The sequence below is a fragment of the Pithys albifrons genome, chromosome 6 (genome assembly GCF_047495875.1).
Source record: "Pithys albifrons albifrons isolate INPA30051 chromosome 6, PitAlb_v1, whole genome shotgun sequence".
Taxonomy (NCBI): domain Eukaryota; kingdom Metazoa; phylum Chordata; class Aves; order Passeriformes; family Thamnophilidae; genus Pithys; species Pithys albifrons.
The window spans coordinates 36,069,187-36,091,381 of record NC_092463.1 but is presented as its reverse complement, the minus strand read 5'-3'; the positions used below and the strand labels follow the sequence as shown (position 1 = coordinate 36,091,381).

The 22,195-nt window shown below is 44.4% G+C and overlaps 1 protein-coding gene and 1 pseudogene across 1 annotated transcript in view; one reads left to right on the top strand and one right to left on the bottom strand.

Annotated features, from left to right (window-relative positions):
* Window positions 1-6,215, bottom strand: part of TTC9 (tetratricopeptide repeat domain 9) — a 36,755-nt gene extending 30,540 nt beyond the window's left edge. The window contains exon 1 of the mRNA XM_071558214.1: window positions 5,709-6,215. Within this exon, the coding sequence (XP_071414315.1) occupies window positions 5,709-6,075 (367 nt within the window). The 5' untranslated portion in view covers window positions 6,076-6,215. The remainder of the gene's footprint in view (window positions 1-5,708) is intronic.
* Window positions 1,269-1,387, top strand: LOC139673784 (5S ribosomal RNA; annotated as a pseudogene).
* Window positions 6,216-22,195: the final 15,980 nt, after the last annotated feature.

Genomic DNA, 22,195 nt, shown 5'->3' with positions numbered 1-22,195 from the left:
TTCAGGCAAATGGTGACAAGGTCAGCAGGGACAGGCTTCTCCTCATGCAAAGGGAATTAAACATGTGGTAGAAGTGGCTGCAAAAAACAAACTAACCCACAGAGCATCAAATTTTTAAAAGGCTTAGGATGAATAGTGACACATACAGAGGAAAACATCTGCCTCAGCAAGAGAGATGCTGTCAGACATACATCACTTAAATCAAGTTTGGTGGCTGCTTGCTTCCCTTTCTCTCCTTCTCCCCCTCCGTCATCTGGATGCATTTCCATCCCATCCTTTCAATGCACAAGAAACTGCCTGAATAGGGAGAATTACCTCTAAATAAAAGGGGAAAGGTAAATACTGAGTATATCTAAAGAGTAATTAATGACAACGGCTTGAAATCCCACATCTTTCTTAAATATATGTCAGAGTTGGGGCCTGTCACTAAAAAACCACACAAAGTCATCTGTGTTTACTCTCCACTGCAGCTGCACCTACCTGGGGCAGTAATTGCATCAGTCCTGTAAAAGAAGATGTTTCCATGCACTCTGGGCTGGGCAGATGTATCTAAACCACAAGTGTCAGGAAATGCCCCCAACACAGATCAGGGAGAATGCAGACCACATCCAGCTGCTCTGTTTGCTGCTGTCCCTCCTTCCCACTGCATGGCATCCTTTCAGAGGGTGGGGTTTTTTGTTGATGCAGCACATTAAAAAAAAATCACATCAAGCAACAATCCAAGACTGCTTTAACACCCACAGCACCATGTGTCCTAGTAGAGTCTGTACTTGCTAACGGCTATATGCTGGAATGGGCTTTCAGCAAAGAACTCCTTATGACGTGTCCTAGTGGGTGGTCGGTGGAAAGTTTTACCAGCTTTTCTCATCTTTAGTTAATTTTTACTTGGATTAAGTATTACAAGTATTTTTACTTGGATTTCTCAGTGGAACCACCGATCAAAGTCCATGCAACTGCTAAGAACTGGAAGTAGTACCTACCCCAGCCCGAGGGTGCCTGAAGGTCCCCATGCTGCTGAAAGTGCTATGCTTTGTGGGACCATCACTATGACATTCACATAGTCATGTGATTGGTACCAGTGCTCATTTCTGCCAATGCAGGACACCAAACCTCATTATCCAGGATGAGGTTTATCTTGGAGGGCTGCATTTTTAATACTCTGTACAAGTATGTGTACCCCCTTGCCAAGATTTGAATAGTAAACTAAAGATAGCTGAATGAGAATATAAACATGCTACATTTAATTTACACTCATGTAATTAGCAAAGCCTTACAGTAAATGCCTCCCTGACATCCAATCCCGTCAGATCTCGGAAGCTAAGCAGGGTCAGCCCCAGATTAGTACTTGGATGGGAGACCTCCTGGGAAATGCCGGGTGCTGTAGGTTCTAGTCCTGAGGACTTCTCTGTCACTGTCCAAGCTCACTCAGCCATGGCAGATGAATCTCAGGACTGAAACGGTGGGGCCAGTTCTGCGCACGCTGAGCCTCACCTAAAAATCCACTGCGCAGGCTGGAAGGGCACACCCACGTGGGGAGAGCCCTTCCCAAATCTTCGTTTGCGAAGCTGAGCCACACACACAGTACTCCCAAGAGGTCATAAATGCAGATGGATAAACTGAAGTTTAGGAAAGATTTGGTGAAGATAATACAACTGATTAGCACAGAGGGGGAGGATTGGAAACCAGATCCCCTAGCACCACTCAGCATCCCCAGATTTCTCTCTGGTTCCATTTCTCCTGCCAGGATTAGCTCTAGTATTTCTGCATGCTTAGGAAAATCAACACAGGCTTGCTTATCACACTGCAACATTCCCTCACCAGAAATGCTTAAAACTATGCCTACCCTTAGCATTTTCCTGCTCTGGAATGACTAGGACTTGTTCCTCTCTACAGAGCAGTCACAGTCCTTTGCATATTGTAAACTTTCAGGCAGTAATGCAGAACAAAATAATCATTGCATTTAACGGTTGCATTTGTAGGTGGTAAATGATTCCCTATCTGCATTCAGTATCTAAAGCATTTAAGCTTCTTCCAGATCAAAGATGCTGTGGGAGCAAAAAGGAGACCAAGACCTGAGGTGTATTTGGCCAGTTTGCTTTTCTCCAAGCATTCTTTGTACATTCCTCTGTTTTTTAAAAACATAAACCACTAACTTGGAGAAAACCCAGTTAATGAGCCATCAGGATGAGATCGTGGTCCCTGTTATTTTTCAACAGGGCTGAAAGAGGCAAAAAGAGGTCAAGTGACTCCCTCAAGGTCAGAGACCACCAGTGAGTCATAAAGAAAGGACTGTTTGCCTTACAACCCTGCATTCATTCCGCAAGGCTCTGTGCTGCTGGTAGGCTTTTTCTTTGCCTACCCTAGCAATTTCTGGGAGCCTTGACCATGCTGCTGCTCTTGCCTCTGGTGACATTCATCAGAATGACTTGTGGTAAAATGAAGGGGCATTGGCAAGGCCCGCATACGAATGCAGCAGCCTTGGATTTTGCGGATGTGAGGGGGAGTTCCTTTAAGGGAAAACTTTTGGAGTTTAAACTGAAGCCCAGCTGGTAGCTCAGTGAAAGAAACACAAGCAGCTCTGCCAATGGCATGGGGTGAAAATCCTAAGCTGATTTAAATAATAATTTTTTAAAATCTCAAGAATTTAAAACCCAGAAGATCTGTGATCCTTTGAAATGGGCTAAATAGTTTAGGCTGTGAAGGTGCCACAAAGCTCCAGAACAGGGGACCTTAGAAAACACACCAAATATTGTGGGACTTTGATCAAATATGAGAGCTGGCCACCACACCTTACAGTAGAATTGCCTGTTGAAGCTACTCTGCAAAAGAAGTAAAGCTAAACAAGAATCTCTGTGCACGTTTGTGCCTACATTCACCTTCTGCAGGCAATGACAGGCACTGACAACAGTTTAGTCTTTGCCCACATGCTCCTACTCATGTAATCCCTCAGATTTAAAAGAATAACAAACAAATCACCCCAGCTCTTACCCATGAGATTGCCCCAAATCCCTTCTGGGTATATTTCTCACCTACGTGCATATTTACCTGTAGTTGCCTCTCTCCTCTGTTACGCTGCATCTAAACAAGTGTGTGTGCATCCACAGTTGTGATGCAAAGCATCTCTGACAGGTGGATGTGTGGTGGCCACATGAAAAATGACAGTGCAAAAGCGAGGTGGGCTTCTTGAATGCCAAGCTTAGGGAGTAAGCGGAGGTGCTAAAAGAACTTGGTAATAAGGCCACTGAAATGACAGCTGCTAATGCTACCGGGCATACTTCAGAGCTAAGTGAAAAACTGCCTTCTCTAGAGTCAATATGCACTGCTGTTATGCTTTCTGCACTATAGATTTATTTATTTTAGAAACAGCTCTAGGCACCCAGTAGTGCTCAGAAGCAAAGCTCTCTGCATCTCCTCCCCAGGTCAAGTAACACTGACTTCAACTCTAACAGTATGTGCTGGTGCCTCTGCTAGAGCTCACTGTGTAAAGAAACTGGTGCTGTCTGCTGCATCACACTTAGAAAACAAAAGTCCCATGGTTGCGCCTCTTGAAGTTGTTATTAGAAAGGTATACTAACCATTGTTACATTTCTGGGGAAACTCCCACTCTCCACTTCAGCCATGAATTCACAGATCCTCCTGCTAAAATGGGAGCTCTGGAACTGGGCTAGAAGTAACTGCAATTCCAGTTTAACTGCACACTGCCCTCTCCAACATGAAGGGCATTTCTTCAAAATTGCTTGCAGACAGCCCAGCAGACCCACATGAAGCTATGCATTTCCAATATAAATGCTGTTCTCTGCTCTGTGCATGCCATCTACTGAAAACATGTGACAACCGTCTGTGCAAAATGACAGTTGAACCTACTGTGAGGTTATCCCAAGAAAACCACTGTTTGTAATTCCAGGATTAATTATACTCATCTCCTCCTGTGTTCATACTGGTTAAATTTAGGAAAAAATCTGTTCATATCTAGGTTAAAGAATAAAGCATGTTTCTCACACCAATTGCTACTGCTGACAAGATCAAATACAATCAACAAAGACAGAAATTCCTTGCACAAACCCAAAATGGTAAATAAACAAGCTGGACAATGACCATTACACAGGACAACTTTGTCAGCAGGAGCTGACACGTTTCTAGCAAGTGGAACTTGTGTACTCGGCAGAAAGTGCCACAGAGGCAAATTCCCTCCTTCCCTTCCACTTCATTTACCTTCTACCTACGATGTCTCATTTGTATCTAGCTATTGTCTAAGAGCCCTTTTTCAAGCCCAGGAACTCACCAAGCCACATTGTTCAGAGCATTATAGGCTCTTTATATAACCCTGCCAATCTAAATGATCCTTGCCAAATACAATGGATTTTAATAAACTTGTGAAGAGAAATTTGTAGAGACAAAATTACAGCTGTGCAATTATGGTATCACTCTGAAATCTCACTTGCCTCTTCCTCTATGCAATTTCAATAGGCTTTTGAAGGAACAGTATTTGGAAACATGATGAAAGGGAGCTAAATTGTGCTCCCTATTAGATCCCAAAAGGCATGTTGAATGTAAGAGATTGGCATGCATTAAGACAAGAGAGGGTGCTGGCTTGGTGTTTCAAACTATTAGCTTAATTCTGCATCTTTTTTAGCACTAGAGAACAGGAAACAAAGATCACCAACTCTGTCTGGGAAGCCAAGAGCTAATGTCCTGATTTTCGCCATTTTTTAGACCTAAGGATACAAAGGGTAATGAGCAACCCTTCATCCTTCTGGAAAACAGCAATTATTAATGTTGTTATTTTGTGCACCTTGTCCACATTATGAATGCTTTCTTCCCTGTACATACCTAGGCATAAGTTTTTGTTTCAGAGATGCTTGGAAAGAAGAATGCCATGTGCTGCTGCAGACCAAAAATAACCTCTGATCCTGCAGTTCTTGTTTGAGTAAATCTTTTTGAAGTCAACAGGAGTTCTGTTTCTGTAAGGACTTCAGAATCTGACTACAAAGTAGTTAAACCCCCTGCCCGTCCCCTCCATCTTCCTGCAGCACTTCTAAACAGATGGCAGGGAGCAAAGAGAGGGATGATCAAATGTCTACGACTACAGTGATGACTGGCAGCCAGCGAAAAGCCAAGGCTGTGTTTCCTTTCAGCTTTAAGTCCTAAGAGACCAAAAAATTCTTGTTATATCGGGTAGAACTATTTGGAACTACTGCAGTAGCGCCCAAACCCTTCCACTTCCTTACATCAGATGTGGTGGGAGTCTCTCTCTGTTGTACCGCTAATTACAGGCACCAGAACCGGGGCTGTGGTGAAGGGACTGAAGGACATCTGGGGCCGAGGGCACAGCGCACAGACAATCTCGGCCACTTCACGAGCCACGATTTCTCTCAGCGGAGCGCCCCACGCACGCACGGCCGCCCCGCCACCTGCACAGAGGGGGAGGAGGGCACGGGATGGAGCCGCCGGGGGAAGCGCCGGGGCCGCGGGCGAGCCCGACGGGCGGGAGCGGTGCGGCCGAGCGCCCTCCGCAGCGCTGCCCGGGGCAGCGGGAAGCACCCGACCGTGCAGCTCCGCCGTGCCCGGCGGGAGCGCCAGCGCGGAACATGGAAGGCGGCGGAAGGGAAGGGGATGCGGGTGCGGAGCGGCGCGGCAGCGCTGCTGTGCGAGGGGGAAGGGAGGTGTGCACGGCGCAGGTGGGGACCCCCGGCCGCGGCCGCGCTCACCTGCCAGGCTGTTGTAGCAGTCGACTTCGATGGCCTCAACCGCCTGCCGCTGCTCCTCGCTCAGCCCCACCGCGGCGGCGGCGGCGGGAGGGCGCTGCCCGGCCGGCTCCTGGCTCAGCAGCAGCAGCAGCGCCTTCAGCTCCAGCAGAGCGCGGTGGTACTTGCCGATGGCCTCCCGGAATTTTTTGTCCTTGTAGCACTGTGCCCCTTCGCTCTTGAAATCCAGCGCCCGCCCGATGAGCTCGCCCGGCTCCGCGCTGCCTGCGGCCGCCGCCCGCGGCTGGGCACCCCCGGCAGGGCCGTGCCCATCGCCCGCCCCGCGGCCGCCAGCGTTCAGCTTCCCCGCCGCCGGGCTCGCCCTCTCCATGGCCGCGGCGCCGCGCGGCTCCCACGCCGCCCTACGCGGGCGATGCCGCGGCGCCCGCCGCGCTCCCGGCCTTGCCCCCGCGCCGCTGCCCGGCTCCGCCGCTCACTCCCATCCTCCGGCGGCCGCCGCTCCTCCTTCCTCGCCCCGCCGCCCGCGGGGCGCCCGCCCCCGCCCGCCCCCGCCGCCAGCCGCCCTCGCGGGCACCGCCGCGCCCCGCACCGCCGCGACCCCCGCCCGGCGCTGGCGGGGCGGCGGGGGCGAGCCTGGGGCGTGTGGGGCGCCGGCTCCGCGCCCTGCTCCCCACGCTGCCCCGGCGAGGGGCGGGGGTACCTCCAGCCCCGCAGTTCCCCAAACTGGCCGGCCCCACAGACCCCCGCCCAGCCTCCCGCTCTCCCTCCGGCTGGGCTCCCTCCAGACCCCACAGCCGAGTGCTTGCTGCACCCTGTGCCTTGCCCTCCTGTACCTGAGGGTCTCGCCTCCCTGTCAGCGGACTGGGAACCCACCTCCTCCTTTTTCCTTCTCACCCGTTTCCCCATCTCCCTCGCTTCTCCCAGATCCCCATCAGTGGCCATCCACCACCAACACCTGCTCATGGTCCCTTAAGATGTTTTGATGTGTGTATTCCTTATCACTGGGCAAACGAGTGCCAGGCAATGAAGCCTCCTGCGTCCTCTGCATTAGGACAGCAAAACCCAAGGCCCAGTAACTGCCCTGGCACCAGCCACTCAGGGACTTTGATTTTCCTAAAATGCATTTTCCCATGTGCTGCTGATAAATGGGTTGGTGCTCACTGATGCCTGGAACATCTGCTTTGGGGGTACCAATGGGGAGAGACTCTTATCCTGCCGACAAACAGCAGAACTGTATTCAGCACCAGGCATTGCTTTGTTAGGCCAAGCACCATGTCTGCATTGAATATTAGACCAGTTTGATATATTTGGGTGCATTGTTGTACCAAGAGATTTTGTAGGTTGTACCTCATGCTTAAAAATTAGAGGACGGATGAAAACATGGTGAGATTTTTTTTTCCTCAAGAATATATTGGGAGGCATCTTTCATTACCCATGCAACTTGTACATGGTAAAGATGCAGCTGTGGTGCAATGTGTTTAATCTTCTCTCTGCAACTAGGAGGACATTTGAAAATGGAGATTTGAGTTTGTCTTTGAGATATGTTCAGCCTACTGAGATGACATGTGGTGCTGCAGTGCTGGGCAAACTGTGTAGCACAGCTCCATGTAAAGGTATTAATGCAGGTCTCGGACTGGTGCCTGCGTAATTCCTTCTTAGGAGGGCAAAGAAGTTGCTTACCAATTATTCCCAGTTATTATTACCAGTGCTTTATGCATTGGTAATGTGAACCGCTGCCGCTAGGTTTTTGAACGTTGTCAAGGTTGTGATCACAGTGTGGGACAGTCATACATCTACTCACTTGAATCCAAGAGCCAGAGCCTCACGGAGAAGCAAATACCACCATACTTAGTGTGATAGAAGTACAGTTTTGTAAATAGTTGCATGAGAAAAATTAGAGCTAAGATATTTAGCAATGATTACGTGCTTTTCAGTGCTTTCATTTCCAAGTGCTCTACTAGACACATCTTCAAGAAATCTTACTTTATGCAAAATAGATGCTCAGTACTTTTCAGGTACTTCAAGCCAAGCATGAGATAAATTACTTACAAATCTTGCTCAAAGTACATGTGATCTAAAATCAGGAAATCCTGCGGGGTGGGTGTGGCAGTGGTGGATATTAGCCAGAGGAGCTAGAGTGGAATTTGTGTGTGGAACCTAAATATTGAGGAAGGAAAATTCCCTTGGGGACATTTTTAATCTGTTTGCTAGTCATATTGCACAAAGTTTAAATAATTTCAGAGGTTTCATTGTACCATTATTGATAAGTGCTCGAGAGAAATCACAAGGACAATGTATATCTCTTGTGCTGGAATACTGACTTTGCCAGAGGAAAGGAGATTGCCACAGAGGATTAATTGCTCAGATCTGAGCAGCTGCAGAAGATATCAAAGAAGGGACTGTTTTCTTGGAGGGTGGTGTAGCAAAGTGACATTGCAAGTTATTGTTGCTTCCATTTTTCAGAGTTTGCCTGAGCGCATGGATATACATGGTATAAAGGGCACTGAGAAATAAGTGATTTTTCCTTCTCTCTCCCTCTTCTGCTTAAAGAATGTTTGAGATGTCTTCCTCTGTTTACTGGTCAACAGCGGAAGTCTGAAATGAGCTATGAAAAGTGGAATTTTCTTACCAATATGGTGCAGATGTGATCAGAAATGGTCACAAAATATTGATAGAACTGGATGCTCCTCACATAATGAACTATACTGAATATACCAAAATGTGACTTAGTGTCAAAGGTTGCCTAAGCACCCCAACAAGCTTTCCATCTTTTAGTTCTTCCAGAAATGTCCAAGCTTGCTTCCTGACATAGCTGGTGCCTGTGAAGAGAAATGCCACAACTGTGTAAATCCCAAGACAGACCATAACAGAAGTGTCTGAATGATTGCTGTTGTTGGCCAACTTAGACTTTTTGTTGATAGCAAACAGTATCTCTCAGCTGAGAGCTGGATCTCCCAGCCAGAGAATTCAAAGATGCTGTAAGATGTGCAGGATGATGGGTGAAGATCTGTTTAGCCCATCAGATCCTTCCTCCTGGAGAGGAGTTAAGTAGTGTGTTGGCTGCATTAAAATATTTATGAAACATCGCACCAGTCACAGGGTCACCACATTGACTCTTCTTGTAAGGGACTGCTTTTGCTCGTTTCTTTTTCAAGGGGAACATAGTGCTTGGGGGAAAACACGAGAAGCTATCACCTTTCTGAGTCAGACAAGATTTGTACTTGAGAGATACCTCACATTTCATTTAACATATGACGTGATATTCAGGTCTAGGTTTCAGGTGCCTGGAGTCCGAGACTCCCCATACAAGCTTGCCAGTGGTCAACACCTCTAGCAATACCCAGCTTGAAAACATGACAGGAACCTGAAAGCATCAGAAAGAGTAAGTTTATTTATTATACCAATACACTGAACTGTGGAATAAGGCATACATACATTCAGATAAAATTAGCCCAGTTTGCAGTCATTATCTGTGTGTCATGAGATGAGGTCATGGTATTGGTCAGTATTAGTTATTGTGCCTGACTTCTATCCAACAGTGAGAGAGTTTTGTCCATAGAAGCAGAACGTGCTTATCTGTCTCATACTGTAATAGATGGGGTGTGCCTGTCTGTCTGGATGCCCCCAGGTGCTGTGAGTTTCTAAAGCTGCTTGGGTGCACCTGTATTTCCTCCTCCACACTGAGATTTCCTTAACATGTTCCAAAAGCATACACTTGCACTGCTCAATTATTATTAGTAGTAGTATTATGCAGTGGTCACATGCTTCATAGAGATATTTTAGGATCTGTGACTCATTAAACCATAATTTCCTGTTCACAGGTTCCCTGAAGAAAATTGTCCTTGTGGAGTCACATTTGTGGCTGAGAGATGTGTTCTTGGGTGAAATGGTAAATATTGAGAAATGTACTGGATCCCCCATAGCTGTGAGCTCTTCCAGCCTTCCTCTAGCTGCAATTGTTCCTACCTACCCATAGGACGATTAATTTACAGGCATATGGGTCAGATTCCCTGCATTTCACGATACTGCTGTAAGAAAACTGGAAAGGGTTCTGAAACAGCTGAGGAGGCTGGGCACTTGGGCTCTGGTGGAACATGGGAGGGCTGGAGAAACTTTCCTACAAAGACAGGCTGAGAGAGCTGGGATTGTTCAACCTGCAAAAGAGAAGACCTTATAGCAGTCTTCCAGTACCTAAAGAGGGCTACAAGAGGGCTGGAGAGGGACTGTTTACAAGGGTATGTACTGATAAGACAAGGGGAAATGCCTTTAAAGTGAAAGAGGATAGGTTTATTGGACATAAAGAAGATACTTGTTTATGATGAGAATGGGGAGCACCGGAACAAGTTGCCCAGAAAAGCTTCTAGAGAACACATCTCTGGAAGTGTTCAAGGCCAGGCTGTGTGGAGCTTTGAGCAACCTGGTCTAGTGGAAGGTGTCCCTGCCCACAGCAGGCGGGTTCAAACTAGATCATCTCTTAGGTCCCTTCCAAGCCTAACCATTCTATGATTCTACTCTATGGATGTGAATCCACTGTGGCACTTATGCTGTTAGGTGAGATTTTTAGAAATTGGAACTTTAAGGACCACTGTGGGCATGCAAGTCTATATATATTCAAAATCAGATATCCATTTGGAATGCGGTATAGCTTGCAAGGTTTCAGTCCAGTTCTTGTTCCTTCATTCATGTCGATGGGACTGTTGGTCATGTGTGTGTTATTTTATCAAGTCCTTCAGGCCAAAGCACAAGCCTCATCCATTTCTGATTGTTATGAAAATGGTGTCAATCCCTTGTGAACAGGAGAGATCCCTCATTGACTCCACTCAGCTGCAGAATTCCCAAGCAGCAGTGAGCTTCCAGCATACACAGCTGCTGCTGCTACAGTCTGTCACCAGCTTAGTCAGTCATCCATTATTTATTTCCAAATTGTATGTAAAGCTCTAGCCTTTTTTCCATATACAGGGAAAAGAAGAGAAAGAGCTTCTGAAAGACCCAGGAAAACAAAAACAGACAAGCCTCCAAAATCCATTGCTTGGGAGATTGTCTTATGTAGTTATATCCAAGGAAGAGAGGAAAGAGAAATAAAATCACGTGCAACAGAAGATGTCACATTGGCACAAATTCCTTTGATCTTTCCACATCACTTGTTGCAGTCAGCTATTCCTTTTTAGCACAAAAGATTCTCTGTTTACAAGTGTTCATCAAATGCAACGCACCACTTAAAGAGTACCATGCATGTGTTTTCTTCTACAGTCTGCGTTCTGATAGGTCAGTTGGTCCTGCTGGGCTGTTTGATGCCTGCTGATTGCCTGGTTGAGAATGGTTAATCAGGACTACAATGAATCTCTGAGGAACATTATACAATCAAGGAAAAATGGTCAACAGAAATGTTTGCAGGCAAATGAGAGAGTCTCTATGAAAAGCCATTCCCTGGGTGTGTATATAAGCAGCACCTTTGTCACAGAAATGTTTGCTGACAATACTAAGAGGTGCATGGTTAAACAGATGAGCTGTTCAGAGTTAAAATGACTGTTTCAAATTAGGTTTTTAGCATTCTGAATTCTTTCTTTCTTTTCGATAAAGGTAATAATAAATTGCTAACCAGGAGGCTTAGCCACGGACCCAGGACAGTTCAAATCAAAACCATCTCACATACTCCTAGTGTTTCTTTTTGCACCTCTATTAAAAATGAGTACTCTGATTTATGGAGCAATCACACTGGAAGGGAATGCTGCCAACAAAGATTGAGAAATACTTTTGGTCTCTTAAAATCAGTTATTGACAGCCCATCTGCAAGCTGCAGCAATAATCTCTCAGCTGAACTCCAGTGTTCTGGGCAACTCTTGCACTTCACTCAGGCTGGACTAAAGAGCAGCAAGGTTGATTCCTCCATTGTGTGTCAAGAGAGTAGATTTGGAAAAAAGCCACACCCACATCTCACTTATCAGACAGGTATTTGGAACTGCAGAGTATGCACTCCTATATCTTTCAGCCCTCATTTTTTCTCTATCTTATCTTCCAGAATCCAAGGCTGTCCTAATTCTGAAGACATATCTACACCAGACAAAGAAGCCTGGTGTGAGGCTTTTGAGTTAGCAGTGACCTAGATCTGACTGGAGAACAATGCTTTTACTGAGACCCTAAGGAAGCAGACCCTCGCTCCACTGTCACAGTTAGTACTGCCCCTGGGAGACCTGCAGAACTGCCTAATACTATGTCACAGCAGTTTGGGCTCAAGTTACTGGGCATCAGCTGTTCCACCGTGACTGGCAGGGTGCCTATTCTGACTCTTCATGAAGGTGAAGACACTCATTCCCAATAATGCTGGGAGACTGCATGTTGTGGGGCATTAGTGCAGAATAAGAGGCTGCATAGAAGCACTTACTGCAGATCTGCTAGTGTCTGGCATCTTTTTACTGTCCAGGCAAATGCCAAGTAGTTCAAGGTTAGTAAAGGTCACTTAACTCCAGGAGTGACCAGGTGACACTTGGTGACACTTGGCAACACTTGGTATTCAGATCTGTACAGGAGCATGGAGTAAGTCACTTGGGTTTGTGTCTAATGAGACAGTATGTGAGTGTAACTGGAAACTGAATTACTGAACAATATACAAAGAATCCTAAAATGCACTGACTCCTCTGAATTGTTGGCAGTCAGAATAGAAATGCCATCCAATGACCACCAGCAGTAAAACCTGCTCAGTTTGTGTGTCCACACTAGAACTGTTGCCTAGTCTTTATGGCATGCTTACAGCTTCAGGATCAAGCAATGATTGCAACTGCACTTCAGGATGAGTGCATATTTATCATTACTTGTCCATTACCTACAGAGCTAGAAGCAGCACTCTTGGATTGAACTCACATATATGGCTGTAACTCTCATTCAGTTGAGTTCTTCCATGGTAACATATAGATACACATCAAATGTGCATCTAACTACCTCTAAACTTGAGAAAACAACACTCTCAGTTTTGTGTCTTGTCTCTGTTTATGAGACTTAAAATGACATGTGGGAGCAAATGGGGACGCTTGTGCTTCTAATTGCTTACTTGGTGCAACTGCCAGATAGTGCGAGGCACAGCTATTCCCAACCCTCCTTACAGCTGAACTGCAAGAGGAAAACATGAGCACTAATTTTACAGAGCAAGCAGACCTTCTAGAGGAGTGGCTGCACTTTCAATATCTGAGTGAAGGAGTTCAGATCTCACAACAAGCAAAGTTGTTTGGAAAGTTCCTAGTTTGGCAATGTCTTTGAAAGCGAGGGCTTACATGCATTGTCTTACACAGTGCATCCATTTTCATTGTCTCCTGTCATGGCACAGTCTTTGCTATGCCTACTAACTTTGTCATGCCTGAGGGGTACCAAACCCCAGCCTCTGGGAAGGCTTTTGCTGTGCTAGACATACCTGACTGGGCTGATGTCAAAGTCTGTACTGTTTTCCTGTCCAGTTTCAAAAGTACCTGCAAGCTGTTGATGGTGGTGAAATGAGTGGCCTCCAAGGAGAAACAGGCTATTTCAGGAAGTGTGGCTGATGATATAGTAATGGTACGCCCCTAAGAGAGCACTTAGCCACCGTGTCAGCAGACTGGCAGGCCCTGCAGCTCGGTTAGCTATGCTATCTTTGGAAGAGAAGTGAGATGAAGGTGTTTTATGCTCTTGACCTCTAATATGCTTGTGCTGTTACTGAGTTTGAAGTGTAAACTGCAGGGCCTGGGTCAAATTTCATTGTAAATGCATTTGCACTTGCTTTTGCAGTTGGATGTAGTTATTCTGCTTGCTTTTCTCTCTTTCCTAACATGCTGAGGGTGCTGCAGTGCACAGCTAAGCAGATGGCTCGCTTCATCCTAGAGACAGATCCATTTATGAGCATGGGGATTCTTATGTCTAAAGAAGTGCTCAAGTGAAACCACTTGAGAAAAATCTGCAGTGAAAACTGGAGATCTTTAAGCTCATTTACCACATGTATCTGCTCACAGAAAAGCAGAAAAAGGAAGAAAAGCTCTGAAAGAAGAACATTTATTGCTGCATCCCCAACATTCATCATTGTGCAACATGTGACATTTTCCTGAGGGTGTGCATTCCCAGATTTGCTACAAAGAAATTTGTGAGGCCCGGTGGGCACAAAGCCCCAGGCAGTGTGGTCATGAACTTACCAGCTGTGTGTGATCCCAGTAGCATCAGGCCTGCAGTTCACATGTAAGGTTCTCAGCTTTCTTCTTTTGGTGCAAAAATGGTTCTGTTTCCCATCCAGTCAGCTTTCCAGGCCACACCTCGTCTCCTAGGACACTGCAGTGGTGGAAGGTGGCCCCTATTGTCTGGTATCAGTATAACTCTATGTATTCTGGAAGCTTAAATAAACTTTAACTGAGGAAACATCATTGCTTCATCCTGCAAAGAGCACAGAAATGCTAATGGCCCTTGATCTATGAAAGCCTTTTAAACTCATTTAGTGGGTCCATGTGATATTGTAAATGTAAAGTCCCAAGTGTGGACATGTAGAGATTAGCACTATCACTATTTAATGGAAGCTCACTGAGGATTTCACTGTAGAAAATTTATTTTGCTGTTCCTGCAACACCCTATTGTTGCATTGGTACACTCTTTGCAAAAGGTATTTCTTTCCCCATAAGCTGCCATGCACAGCTTATATTAACAAAATTGCCCTGAGGAGAGTCAGATGAGCAGTCCTTATGGACCTACTTGTGGGTGCACAGCTGTCACAATAATTTCTTAGCCCTGAGCAGGAGTGTCCTGGTAGCTCAGGAAAGGAAGGCTTCCTGGTGTTGAGGAGACTGAATAGAAAGAAAATGAACTATTTTCCTCCAAAATGGAAATACCTGTATTAAAATAGATTTATTAAATTACTCATTGACCATGCCTCTGTTTGCATGTCCTGTCAACTACCCACTTACTTCAGTATCCAGACTTCATTTAATTCTTAGCCCATTTGGTTTTCAGTTAAGGATGGTTTGTGCACGAGGATCAGTTGAGATAAACCTCTCATTGGGCTGTTTCCTTCCTTCATGGAGTTGTACAATTATATGACTGTTTTCATCACAGTGCTAGGCTTAGAAATACCAGTGCTAAAAAATGCAGAGCCATTAGAAGAATAAGCTATGCTTGACCTTATTAGCAAGATCACTCATTCTGTATGGAAGGCTTTGAGGATGGTGGGAACTGGTCCACTCTGGTGGAAGAAGTGGGGTATATCACAATTGTCCTCATGTTGTTTGCTTGCTAACGCACTTTGGGTTTAGTTTGGTTTAGTTTATTGATTATTCTTTTTTCATTGTCTTTAAAGGGTCCTTCCTACAGGTCTCATACATACATCTTATGTTAATAAATATGAAGGGCTCTGTGCAACTTATACAGTTTACTCAAATTACTCCTAGGTAATACCGTCTGTAGAAAGGTACCCATGAGAACAGGGATACTGCCACAAACCCATCAGCTGACAACACAAAATGGGTGAACACATGCTCATGAGCAGCATAGGGGTCTCAAAGCTGCTGAAGGACTGACCCCTATGGCATGCCAGGGCATTAACCTTTGGCAGTGTGACCCAGGATAGGTGGTCCAACTCCTTAAAAACACCTTCAAGCATCTCAGCCAAATTACTTTCTCACCTCTCTTCCCTGAGTCTCTCCCACTTCTCCCAATGACCCAGCCTCTCTGCCGTGTCCCACAGCACCTCGTGCTGGGACCTTCTCAGCTGCATCTCTTCTAGGGGGCTGGTGATTAGGGCCAGTGCCAGTGTATTTGTCAAGCCATCTTAGAGAAATGTATGATGTGTTTTTGGCATTTTCCTATTGAATGAGAGAACAAAGAGAAGATAGACATGGACAAAATAATTATAAATAAATTTGCTTTTAATTATTTACCATCTGCCTTAAGAATGCTTTAAAATTAATATAGATGCTGAAATGAGATATTTGAGCTCTATTAGGTATATAAGAATTTATAGACTCACTTAGTATCATGTTTGTGTTACAAATCAGATCATTGTATAACACTACAGTGGTCCAGAGATTGAAGGCAAACAGGCCATTTTTATATCATAGCAAGTATTCTATATAAAGGTTCATATATGTTGACTGGATAAGTAGGAACATCTTTGTAGCTTCACTGATGATTTTTTTCTTCTGGTTTAGAGGTGATTTCCTGACATACACTTGCACTCATAAAACCCAGTCTTTATCTGCTCATCTGACTGAGGCCTCAGGGTTACAGAAATGAGACACACGGCTTCTAGAAAGAACCAGATTCTGGAGTTATTGAGACAAGCTGTTGCACAGAAAATGGGTATGGGAGATGAGTTACAATCTGGAAAATAAATCACATATGTAGTCACTTCCACTCCATCAGCACTGAAAGGCAGTAGGGCTTCGGAAACTTGGTATTCACAAATGGAATGTCAATGTCTCCTGACTTGCATTACCTGAGATTATTGTGGTGAAATCCAAGAATTTACAACACGTAATGGATTGTGTATTTTGTAAAATGTACTGATAAATTTTATTAGAAATTACTATAAAACAGACAAACGTGCATTTTAACAAATGAGATTCATACAGGATGAATACAGCTTTCCCTGTCCACTTATGTAAATGTTCAAAGACAGAGGAAACATTGGATCTGTCATAAAACCCAGTATGGATGAGAAAGTAGAAAACCCATGAGCAATACAAAAATTCAGCCTCCTCCTTCTGTATCCCTGATACTCACCTGATGATCAGTTTGAAGTGATCCATTTTTCTGCCCAGAATAGAGTCCAAGGTTTCATCTCAAAGGCTAGTAAGTCATAAGCCACATAATGTTCCTATCCGCTCACCTTTCCCATTTAGGGAGGAACAATAGGGAGTTGAATAGATGGATAATATGGATGGAAAAGATACTTCAGTCATCCTGGAGCTAAAGTCTGAAAGATACTGATTTTGCCACAGGCTTGATGCTGGATTTACAATGGCATGGAAACTCATTTAACCTACACTTCCTTAAATCCAAATCTTGCTATAACTTGGAATAATAAAGTAAAAAATTAACATGATTGAGAGACTTGATACAGTGTCAGACACCAAAAATAATTATTTGGGGGCTGTATGGCTGTATCAGACTGTATAGCTCAGTAATGATGTCCTTTTTTAGTACAGAGCTCAAGCTGATTATGTGAGAATATTTCCTGCTGGGCAGAAATGCAATTTTTTTTACAGATGCAGTGCTCTATATGTGAATGAAACACTTTGCTGCTGATTTGTCCCATACTGGGGAAGCCTGTCCTGGAAAAGCAGCTCTACTGCCCTGCCTCGCGCTTTTTCCTCTCAAACAAAAGTCTACACTTCATGGCACTGAATCAAGCTATTAAGGTCAGTCATGTGGTGTATGCTGATGGTAAATGTTAATTTTTGACAGATTTGTAGGACATATAGCTTGTCTGTATTCACCTCCTGATGTTCCTATTATTATTTATCAGTGCATCATGATAGCTTCTGAGTCTCAACGGAGCCCCCCTGTGCTAAGTACTATAGAAACACATGCCTGGCTTTGCTGGCTTGGCCTCACTCCAGTAGACCAGATATATTCATGTATCTCCTGCCTAGCTTTTCTATTTTTTTCCTGTTCAACAAAAGGATATTTAAAACACTGGGGGGGGGGGAGGGGGGGGCGGGGAATGATCAAACAAAATCATTTGCTTGTTAATCCGTAAGCATCATGGGCTCCACTTTCCATTGCGCTGATAGAAAAACATGACTAGTTTTTTGATGGATGTGCAACTATCCAATGATGTACTGTAAGTTACCACATACCTACTGACTTCAGTATGATCTGCAAAGCAGAGGGGTGCTGTGGTGCTTTCCATTATACAGACGAAGCTCTGGTATCGGCGCAGGTCCATCACTTGTCTGGAGCAGATGCTGAACCTCTGCAACGTGAGCTTTCCTGCAACGTGCTCTTTCCTATCAAAGCCTAGTGTAAAATATTCACATCAACTGGCCCACTCTTAACTGATGTGGTTGAGATAATATCCCCAAATGGATGGTTCTCTCATGTGCAAACCTTTACTGGACAATGCCCTCCTGCAAACCCACATTGTTTTCATCTTTGTACACTGTGAGTTCAGGGTGACAAGTAAAGCCTCTGTAAGTTCCTGTGGAGTGGCACAGCAAGACTAATCTCAGTCTCTAATGATGGAGAGTACAGCACCAGCATGATGGACTGATATTTTTCTGATACACAGGGGATCAACTTTGCTTCTGTGGGACCATACTGAGGTCAAATATAAGATAATCCGTATTTGGGTAGGAAAACCCTGTAATTTTTTAACACAGCCTGTGATAAGAATTTTGTTAATCCTGAGAAGGAATGGATGCTCCTGAGAATGGGATTTCTCTCTAAATTGCAGATCCCAGAGCCCATGCTGAACACTGATTTCTACCCCACAGAGGACCTTACAGCTTAGAGGCTACAAGGTGAAGCCTCTAATGACACCCTGCAGCCAGTTCTGAATGGAAAGGAAGAGGAACCCCTATCTTCTCAGATGTATTTGCAGTGACCAAGGAAATCTCCTCTCTGCAAATACATTGTTTAGACTAAGCAGCCAAAAGCCCCATGGTGCTGCTGAGATGAAAGGCCCCCATAAACTCATGTCACTTCTACCAAACTCGACCTTTCTGCTCTCCAAAACAGTGTCCAATTACCTCACAAATAACCTTTGATAATGCAGCATTACCTGGCACAGAAGGAACTCTTTGCTATAGATCATTGTACACAGGCCCAGCAAATAGGCCAGGTTTCCCACCACAGCTTAACTCAGAGGTTAGTCTCAACTCCCACTTGCTCTGGTCCCAGGGATGAGTAGCCCTGGCTATGCTGCTATTTCCTGGGGTCAATGCTTGAGCAATTTGTCTGACTTCAACTTTGCAGTGTGGAAGTACAGATGAAAAAGAATATAGCAGCCAGAATGGAAATAATGTGTTTTTTTTCAGTACCTGTTGAGGCAGGGACACGTAAAATTCCTGTGAAGGAAGCAAAGGTGTTAGAGTTACCAGGCAACCAACACCAGTAAAAAATAATGTAAAAGGAGAGCAGGGAAGATGGACTGCAATCAAACACCTGCCTGGCCCATTAGGTATCTGAGACAGTGATGAAGTATGCACCATAAGATCTCATAGTAGGTGAGGATATCTGTTTTAGGTAGACAGAAGGTGCAAGGAAAAACATATGTGAAAATGGGTGGAGCAGACATGAAACTTCTTCACTGAAGTGAAATAGAACCCTTTTAGCATTATGAGGCCTGAGGTAGAGAGAATGCTAAGAGGGTTTCCTTACTGTTCTGCCCCCAGTGCTGCTTGCAGGATTTTGTAGCTCTCTGTAATCTCAAAGCATCGAATTTCTTTTTGTTTGGCTTCCTGATCTGGTCAGCCTGTCCATGTTTTCCTCCTCCCACTGGGTAGCAGAAAGCTCACTATCAAACCAAAGCCCTGTTCTTTAACAGAAAATATAGTAGATCAGGAAAACAAATCATGATTTCTTCATCAGACTAGAGAGGTTTTATTTTATTAAAATCCTCTTTTAGATCAGCCAAGTGCCTGACTTAAAGACATAAAAATAAGGGACTTTGCAATTTGGCCAAACTAGGCATTATAATGCACAGTAAAATAATGGTATTCAAAGCTTACTGAGAGGTATCCTTCAAATGTTAACTCTGTAGTGCAGTCCAGAGATTGGGAATTATTAGACTTGTGCAATAAACAGGGTGCATGGTGAGAAGATTGCTTTGCTTTTCTCCCCCTCCCTGTCATGGACAAGCCTTGGCTGTCAGCAGACACTCTTTGTTTGTTGGCAGCGAGCACGGCCAGGGCTCTTCTCCAGGGCTCTGATCTGCCCTTTGGAAACTGGGAGGAAGTAAAACATTGGTTGACTCCCAATCCAGCAAGCAAATGCAGACTAGTGGAGCTGAAACAGATGGAGGCCATACTCCAAGGCTGCCGGACAGTGCAATCTGCCTCTTGGTGGCCGTTGGTCTGTGTCTGACCCACGCAGCTCCTGGGACAGGGGGCAGCTTCTGTTTCTCCCACCAGTCCCCTCTGGATTATCCAATACCTGCAGACTGTACTTTCTGCATCCTTCTTTGTCATGGGTTTTGTGTTGATAATGCCAATGCAGTGCAGAGTTGCTAAGGTCAGAGATGTCTGCAGAGAAACTAAAGTCAGCATCTGGAGTTTGTGTGGTTTTAATACATGATCATATGCAGGATGACATAGCAGGTGCTTCTTTGCTTGGAAGCTCATTTCCCCTCCTGCCTGCAGTTGTTAGCAGCCATGTGGCATCCTGACATTTCATCTTTATTAACTTCTTGACAGATAGCCTTTGGGGGTTTATTGGGAGATTAATTGTTTTCAGGAAGCTTTTAGACTGCTAGCAAGGTTTCATCTTTTCTTTATCCATCCCCTCAAACAGGAGAGCCTAATAAAGCACTGTGATCTGAGAAGGCCAGGAGCATCACTTTTCAGTGTCCCTCAGCTCTTCTGCTCTCTGCAGTCCAGAGTCAAGGGCAACAAGGGGGGACCCAGTTTTGAGAAGAGTACCAGCTGCAGCCATCATTGCAGCCACTTTAGTTAGATCTTCCCAGTGGCATTTTTCCAGGAGGTAAAAAGAGCTTACAAGCCGGGCTATTTTTTTTTATAGTCAATGCATGTGATTAGCAGTATTTATAAAAACTGTGCAGAAAACAGCATCTCAGGAATAGGAAAAGTACATGCAGATGCACTGAGCAAAAGGAGAAATTAACAGACTTTGAAGTCAGCAAAAGGGCCTGATTAAGGATTTAAAAACCAGAAATTTGCAATGTGGCTGTGCTATGGGTTTCTAAAGCACAATTCAGTGATAGCTTTTGAGGCCTACTGGAAGCTATTCTGTAAATGACTGCATGTGTAATGCCATCTGAAGATAGTGGCAACGTGATTGTTTTCAGGGTGGAAAGAAACTTCACCAGCAAAAATGTTAAAACAAAATGCGGGGGATGAACTCATGGTATCCCACTCAAACATTCCTTTTTGTCCCTTTCAAATTTTGTGATTTCAGCATTTTCCTTGCTTTGCCCATAACTTTCTGTCAGTGCCTTGTTGTTATCTTTCCCTTAAACCATAAGATAAGGATTTAAAAGAAGATTTGCCCATTCCTATTTACTACAAAACCAGTAGCAAATTGCCAATTTCCCAAGTAATTCAAGCCCAGCAATTTTTCATTAGCACAGGAATTTAAATTTCCCTTGTGCTTCACTGCAGAACTGGATTTACTAGACCACAGAATGGGACTTGGAGCCTTTTACTACTAATCTGTGAGTTCAAATGCAAGTTGACAGAATCCAAAGTGCCGTGATGATCTGCTTCTTCAACAGCCTCTAATATGTTTTGGAAACTGCCCAGAGTATAATGATAAGGATATATGTACATTACTTTTCACCTGATGGCATATAGCTAGTTTATTGTTCAGTCCCTGTGCACTGCTAGAGATATGCACAGTGATAGTCTTTCATCCTTTTTTAGAGGTAGTCCTCTCAATTTAGTTGTGTTTATGTGAGACTATAAAGGGACTCCTTGGTAGTCTCCCTGCTGTACCCATAATGTGGTTTACAAATCTTGCATCCACTGGAGATAACATTGTAAATTAGAGGCAGTCTCTTCTGTTTTATATATATGTGTAGAGGAGGGCATAGTAGGATGAGATTCCTCATTAACTCTGACCAGAGAAATATACAAAATAATTCCACTGACACTAAATAACATCTAAACACTGAGGCTTGAAAATGTGTCACTTTTTATCCAAGTATTTTATGCATTTTTAAAGCACACAAATGGAATGATTATGTCTAAACAGTCATTGCTTAAGGTGCCTTTCTTTGGCATCAAAAGCAGTCCGCATAAATTTCTCATTTTACCTGATAGCTTTCATTAGCTCTCCATCTGTAATCCACACCTCCTGCTGAGAAGGACAGAACCGCAATGCTCATTAGGACTCTCCCTTTAGAGGAAGTCGAGTGAAAAAGCCCTAGTCTTTTATGCTACAGCAGAGGGTGAAAATGTTACCACATGAACAATTCTCTCCAGCAGTGTTTTGGCTAGTCTCACATGTAATTGAAAATTTATTATAAACCATCAAACCCCATTATTTCCCATCCAGCAATCTTTACTTTCCAGTCCCTTACTCATCCAAAGACATACATACTTGCTGAGAAGAGGTGCAGAGTCAGCAGGAAAGATGGACAACATGAATAATTAAAATAGAGGTTGAGTTCCCATTTACTACTGAAGAGAAATGGTTTGCACAAAAATAGAATGAGACAGGGCATCAGAGATGCGCCAGAAGGGTGGCTGTTATGTCTGTTGGCATTTTTGCCCTTCAGAAGGATTGTTCATGACAGGAATATTGAAGTATTTGGCTTAGAATGGCAACCTATCATAGTGTTATTTGGAAATGCTCTGTTGCAGACAACA